Below are 7,417 nucleotides of genomic sequence, written 5' to 3'. Positions count from 1 at the left end.
ATAATTTTTTCTTTTGAGACTAGTCATTAATAATTTATTTTTATTAATTATCTAAATCAAATCAAATTCCTAAATTCCAATTGAAATATGAAATCCGCAAAATATATAAACCTCGTTAGTATACGTAAACTGGTATAAAATTAATCTGCAACCGAAGGTGTCCAACCAAATTCCTCGCCGCCATAAAATAGGCCGCTTCTTGCTTCGCGCCCGTGTGTCGCGAGACCTCACGAGCCACGAGTAGCAGTCACCCACCTCCTGTCACGCTTCAGAGCTTCGTTTGGTTGCTGGGAGAGAGTAACAAAATTTGAAATCCAACTTCTTTCCTTTGTTCCGTTCCTACAAACCCCTTGTTCTTTTTTCTTGGTAACCAAACAGTAAAATCCTGGTTCCTCGCTAGCTAGGGTTTCGATTATTCTATTACAGCATTCCTTCTTTACCCAATTAATACAGCTGTCGTCGATCTGTTTTTAAACAGGGGTTTTAACAAGTACTAGCTGAATGAGGTTTTAAGCTTTAAAGTTTTTTAGGGTTTGCTAATTAGGGTTTTAATATAACAATGGCCGATCGCAGCAATATCAATAACATCAATAACAGCAACAACAACGCCGTTGCCAAGCCGATATGGATGAAGCAAGCTGAGGAGGCTAAGCTAAAGAGCGAGGCCGAGAAAGCCGCCGCTGCAAAAGCCGCATTCGAGGCTACATTTAAAGCCGTGCCTAACAAGCCTGATAGACCTTCAGATTCCGATTCAGATGGAGAAGAAGCAGAGGAGGACTTGGCTAATAAGCCTATAGGACCCGTGGACCCCGCCAAGTGCACTGCTGTAGGAGCGGGAATTGCTGGTGGGACTGCTTGTGCTCCTTCTACGTTCATGGTGGTGACAAAGGACGGTGATGGGAGGAAGGTCCCACATGGCGGCGCGCAGATTAAGGTGAAGGTGTCGCCTGGGGTGGGTGTTGGGGGAAGTGAGCAAGAAGGGATTGTGAAGGATATGGGAGATGGGACTTATACAGTCACTTATGTTGTGCCCAAAAGAGGGAATTACATGGTAAATATTGATTGTAATGGTAAACCTATCATGGGTAGTCCCTTCCCCGTGTTCTTCAGTGCAGGTACTCGTTACTATAATTTATTGGCCCCTTAATTTCAGATACATTGTTTATACTTGCCACATTCTGTGCAATGTTGTTTTGTTGTTGGGACATGTTAGGTGAAAGCCATTTTTTACATGGATATATTTGATTGATTGTGACCAACTCTGGATGTTCTTTTTTATTGTGTGATTTTAAAATTTTTATGCTGTTCACTACTTTGAGAATGACATCATTTCTGGATCATATCAGAAATCATATTGTTTTTATTTGTCTAGTTTGATGCACAAAGTAGAGTGTGGTGTTATTTTTTGAAATTGAAAAAGTAAAAAAAAAAAAAAATGCTGTGAACATTTTCATCTGTGGTATGTGAATGTAAGAAAACAACTAGATTGTTGCTTGCTTCCGGCTCATTCTGTCCTTATTATTGCTCGCTTCCCACTCATTCTGTCCTTATTGTTGCAGACTTGTTATCCTTTCATATAGGCTTAAATATTATTTTCTTTGGTGGAACATTAAATATTGAAGTGTTGTTGTCCAGGCACTTCAACTGGAGGACTGTTGGGTATGGCTCCAACATCTACATTTCCAAACTTAGTCAACCAGACCATGCCAAACATGCCAAATTATTCAGGCTCTGTTTCTGGTGCATTCCCTGGATTACTAGGAATGATTCAAGGTGTTGTTCCTGGTGCTTCCGGTGGTGCTATTTTGCCTGGAATTGGAGCATCTCTTGGTGAAGTTTGCCGTGAGTATCTTAATGGTCGGTGTGCAAAAACTGATTGCAAGCTGAACCATCCGCCACACAATTTGCTAATGACTGCATTAGCTGCAACAACCACAATGGGAACTCTTAGTCAGGTGCCTATGGCACCTTCAGCAGCTGCAATGGCTGCTGCTCAAGCTATTGTTGCTGCCCAAGCCTTGCAAGCCCATGCTGCTCAGGTGCAAGCACAAGCCAAAACTGCCAAAGATTCATCTGGTATCTTTTTCTGATTTCGTTTAGTTATGCATATACTCAATAGTCTATATGGAGCCCTTTTCAATCCCTTTCCTGATGCTATTGCTTCTTTCCTTGTCTCTGTAGTTTCGTGCATGTGTTTTGTTTTGCTGTCATATATTTCTTTTTAAAATTTATATTGCACGCATTTAGTGTTTTGAACTTCTTACCCCTGAGCTTTTTTGTTTTGGCTAGGTTCACCTGACAAAGCTGGGAAGGAAGATGCACTGAAGAGGACACTTCAAGTTAGCAATCTCAGCCCACTTCTGTCAGTGGACCATCTGAAACAACTATTTAGCTACTTTGGCAAAGTTGTTGAATGCACCATTACTGATTCGAAGCATTTTGCCTACATAGAATACTCAAAACCTGAAGAAGCAACTGCTGCTTTAGCATTGAACAATATGGATGTTGGACATCGCCCCTTGAATGTTGAGATGGCTAAATCGCTTCCTCAAAAATCAGCTTTGAATTCTTCACTGGCTTCATCTTCTCTGCCAATGATGATGCAGCAAGCTGTTGCCATGCAACAGATGCAATTTCAACAAGCATTGCTTATGCAGCAAACTATGACTGCACAGCAGGCAGCTAACCGAGCTGCAACCATGAAGTCTGCAACAGAATTAGCTGCAGCCAGAGCTGCAGAAATCAGTAAAAAGTTAAAAGCTGATGGATTTGTCGAAGAAGAGAAGGAAACAAAAAAAGAGTCTAGGTATGTTAACATGTCTATTCCTTTCCAAATAGGTTGCTAGCGTAATTTGCATAATTTGCTATGACTTTTCCATTATTTGCCATGCTTTTCCCTCAGAAGTGTTGAAATATTGTAGACAACAGCTGTGAGCTTTTCACTTCACGGTCATGTTTTGGATCACATATTACTCCAATTTGTAAGCTGCTATCACAGACATTGTGGTTTCTATGTTAATAAGTGCATTGTTAATTTGGGGGTAGATGCACTTTAATTAACTGGCAAATAGAATCTAACAGATTTTGAGCATGAATTCTTCTCTGGGCTATGATTGATATATTTTCTACAGAATTGGATGTTTGCTGCAGGCGCCCAATGTTTGCTGCATGTGTTGGGCACCTGAAGCAAATATGCTTTTTTCGTGTTTTATGTTTTAGGACTATAATTGTGGTAAAATTTTTACTTGAGAAAACACATATCATATGAATGTTCGTTTGTCGTATTGTTAATATATTGCCATTTGGGATATTTGACTCTTCCGTGATGGTTGCTTGACATTGAATGTTCGAAAGGAAAAGTACTTTTCCCTGCCACTAATGAATTTTCTACCCTATGAAGGTCACCATCCCCATCTCGGGCAAGATCCAGATCTAAGTCAAAATCACCGGTTAATTATCGACGAAGGCAGAGGTCTCCTACTTACTCACCCCCTCCTCGCCACCATAGAGATCGTAGATCCAGGTCACCTTTAAGATCTCGTCATCGCTTCAGGTATGATAATGAAAGGCGGATGTATAGAGATATTAGGGATGAAATTGACAGAACTAGAAGGTGGGATAGATCATACGATCGCCATTCTTCCGTTTCACGGAGAAATAGGAGTAGGAGTGTGAGCCCTCGAACAAAAAAGTCCTATAGAGCTGATTCAGGCTCACCAAAACGGCGTCGTGAAAGTTCGCCTTCCAGAACGAGAAAATCATCCCATGGCAGTTCAAGATCACCAAGGCATCATATAGGAAGCAGGTCATCCCCAAGAAATGACAGTGATAATAAACTAAAATACAGAAAACGCTCTAGGTCCAAATCTGTGGATGATTCCATTGACCGAGTAAAAGAAACCCGAGATGAAAAATCAAGGCAACCTGAAAGGAGATCTAGGTCATTATCTGTGGAAGAGAAGAACAATGGAATCAAGTCGTCTCCAAGAAGTTCAGATGACAATGAACGAAAACACAGGAGGCGATCAAGGTCAAAGTCTGTTGAAGCACAGCATTGCTCAAATGAGAAGGTGAACGAAACCAGGGAGGAAAGAGTGAAACGTCGTGATAGAAAGAGGTCCAGGTCAAGATCTATTGAAGGCAGGCGCCACTCCAGGGAAAAAGGAGATGAAAACAGAGATAGGAAGTCTAAGCACCGAGACAGGAAGCGGTCTAGATCAATGTCCGCAGAGGGTAGGCGTCACAGAGGAAGCAGGTCATCCCCAAGAGGTGGGAGTGAAAATAAATCAAAGCATAGAAGGCACTCGAGGTCAAAATCTCCAGAAGGCAAGCGCCGCTCTAGTCATAGGATGGATGAAAATAGGGATGAAAAATCAAAACATCGTAACAGAAGACGGTCAATGTCTGTTGAAGACAAGCCTGGCAGATCTCCAAGAGGTTCAGAGGAAAATAAATCAAAACAGAAAAGGCGTTCTAGGTCAAGATCTTTAGATCGCAAGTATCACTTCAGTGATATGAAGGATATAAACACAGATGGAAGTTCACATCAGGAAACTGAAAATCAGATTGGGGAACAAGATTCTATTGTGACAGATGCAACTAACATGCAGGACAGTAGGATGTTTCCTTCAAAATTTGATGACTGTGATTTAAAGGAACTGAAAGAAAATGTGGTAATGGATGATAATGAAGACAAGAGGAGCAGCAGACGCATGTCAAATTTTGATAGTAAGAAAGAAGGTTTGTTACCATAACTTAAGTTCCCATGACTTTGTCTGGTAACATCTATTAACTTTGGCATTGGAATTTTTAGCATTTGTTGCTGATTATTTATTAACTTAGTAATATTCATTGTGTGGTTCGCAGGACTCACTGGACACAATGAATATAAGATTCCAACTCAGTTGGATAAAATTGATTGATTTGGTCAAGCAAGGACCTAGAATATATAGCTAGAGGAGTGGTTGATGCTTGAGGATGATACTTTCTCTTAGTTCCAGAATGGAGTACAGGGAAATAGCTGCATTATAGCTGATGCGGGCTCGAGTTTCAGTGTTGAAAAGACGAACTGAAAGGAATGCTGAATTGGACAACTTATTGGAAGTTAATTTATTGGAATAAACGGATAAGCACATATTTTATGAGTTTGTCGAGATGCATGAACTTAGAATTTTGAGGAATGGGCCTTTGCAACATGAAGGGTGTTTTCTTAGAAGACATATTAGTGTTTCTTTGGTGCTCATATTTTCCTGCTTGTAGTCGGCTCCTTATAAATATGCGCACTTTGTGTTTGTTTATCTTTGCAGGTCCTCTTGTAACACACTGGAACTAGGGTTTGAAGCATTGTTCCGACCCTGGATTAAATATTTCAGGAGCTGTTCTGCTGTTGTCTTCATCAACCTTTCAATCTTAGTAGCAAGCTTCTATTTCTGCTAGATGTATGTTGGACTATTACCTCTATTGCTGCATTGTAGACTTTTTGATAAATTTGTTTGTTTGAAGGATCATTTGAGTTGCCTTTCTTTTTCCTTTTCTTTTTTCCCTTTTCTAGATTTGCATTATTTATTTGTTTAAGCTAGAATCTTTAATGAAGTCGCTAATAAGTTTGAAAATATTGATTTATTAGTTATGTGCCAGTTAGGTTGCCATGGAATGTCTTTTGGTTGAGATCATAAGCACATCATCAGTGTCTGATAAAGTGAAGTCTGGGCACAGAACTTCTTCACCCCTTCCCTTTTTTTTCTGACTGAACCCTGTATGATTTAGGTCGAACTGTCGATATTTACAGTCTTTATTTCATTTTATCACTCTTTAAGGTGAAAACATACAATGTATGTAGTAGGTTGATCATAGGCTCAGCTTTATTTTCCTTTGATGGTGTGGTGGGCCTGTCATCTCCCAAATACATGCAGGTCATACATGGTGTTATTACTGGAGCTTCTGAGGATCCGTGTTGCACAATTGAAATTTACTGATGCAAATAAAGGTATGCAGTCAGTATTATGGGGGCTCATGTATCTAGCTTTCGGTCCATCTTGGAACTTTTTGAGACTTGATTAATTAATTGGGTTGGATATGTTTGGCAGTAATGTAACTTCTGCCATTATGTCATAAAGCCTTGTGCCTTACTCTTTTCCATATCTCTCTTTTTTTTTCTTCTTTTTCCCCCTTTATTTTTTTTTCCCTTTCTTTCCTCCCCAAGGTATTTTCTTGGTTATTGAAGCTACTTTTGAGGTCAAGTGAAACCAGATGTCGCAGAGATGAATGAATAGCTTTACAAGTGCAAAATGTTGAGTATGAGCAGATTGGCTAACTTTAAATATTACGGTGAAATGCAAAGTTGGTTTTTGACAGGTAACCTCTGATTAAACTGTTGGGTTCATTCTGTTTTGTGATAAATTGTTTAGTTATATTTTATTTTCTGGACATACATATTTTGAATATGATGAATACTTCCTATGGTAATTTATTGTTAGCTATTGGTAAAACTTCTCTTCTTGGACAATTGTCTCTTATCCAAAGTAACTGGGTATTCTTATGCTTGCTGGATTGCATTTTGCTTTTTAGTTGAATATAATTGCCATGGGTTTTCTTTTACGACTCTTTTCAGCTTGGTTGTCAAAGACTCATAGTCCACGTTTGGGAAATGATTCCCTGTTTTTAACGCAAAAATTCAGGCCAGTCAGCTATAGCTGTCTGCATTGCACTTTTAGGAACACACTGATTGAAATACAAATACTATATTTTATATTTCTGCCGGTCTCCGACTTGTTTTTACTCATTCTTGCTTGTTTGTTGGTTTTTGAATGCATGTAAACAACACCAGTCAGAGCTTTGAACTTAAGAAAATAATTAGATGCCCCGGCCTGGAGGAGCACCTAATAATTTCTCCTGAACTTTTGTGGACATATCTGATTTACTTATTTCTAACTTTTTTTTTTTTTTTTTTTAAATTTCCACGTGTGGAAATATAGTATTTTTCTTTTTCTTTTTTCTCTTTCCCTTCTCTCCTCCCTGTTTCTTGTTAGGATGGGCATGGATATGATGGAACTTTGTTCTGTATTGTGGATGCGCATGGAGCAAGCATTTTCATTTTATTTTATTTTTTTAAAAAAAAAAAAGAAAAATACAGAATTCTCTACTCTTTGCTCAGCCAGCTGCTTTAAGAAAACGTAATCTTGCTGTGCTATTTAACGATCTTCGCACACAGGCTCTGCCTAGTGTGTTTTTTTAGTGCTTGGAATAGAGTTGGGGACTTGATTGTAACCCTTTGTAGATAAATTAAAATTAAAAGGATTTAGGCTGGCCAGTCTGAATTGTATAATCTTAGGGTGGCAAGCGGGCAAAGTTAAATGTGCTCGATGAAAACTAGTGTTATATTTTTCTACTTGACACGTTTAACTTTCTTTTGGTGCAA

General features: G+C 39.1%; 1 protein-coding gene across 5 annotated transcripts; it reads left to right on the top strand.

Annotated features, from left to right (window-relative positions):
* The first annotated feature begins 131 nt into the window (after positions 1-131).
* LOC105633147 (uncharacterized) lies at positions 132-7,417 on the top strand. Of its 5 annotated transcripts, none has more exons than XR_016321695.1 (8): positions 132-1,115; positions 1,636-2,076; positions 2,290-2,806; positions 3,401-4,740; positions 4,867-5,438; positions 5,913-5,986; positions 6,203-6,354; positions 6,975-7,417. XR_016321695.1 is itself a non-coding variant. In XM_012215706.4 (5 exons), exons 1-5 carry the CDS (start codon positions 560-562, stop codon positions 4,920-4,922), a joined length of 2,910 nt encoding a protein of 969 aa, XP_012071096.1. In that variant the 5' UTR covers positions 132-559; the 3' UTR covers positions 4,923-6,465. The 5 variants fall into 5 exon arrangements, 1 of the variants encoding a protein (XP_012071096.1); XR_016321694.1 differs by having other exon boundaries at positions 6,827-7,417; XR_016321696.1 differs by having other exon boundaries at positions 2,452-2,806; positions 6,203-7,141.

Source organism: Jatropha curcas, chromosome 7 (assembly GCF_041381405.1).
Source record: "Jatropha curcas cultivar XTBG-Jc1 chromosome 7, XTBG_Jcur_1.0, whole genome shotgun sequence".
In the NCBI taxonomy this organism is placed as follows: domain Eukaryota; kingdom Viridiplantae; phylum Streptophyta; class Magnoliopsida; order Malpighiales; family Euphorbiaceae; genus Jatropha; species Jatropha curcas.
Note: the sequence above shows the minus strand (reverse complement) of the source record. Positions and strands in the feature narration are given on the sequence as shown.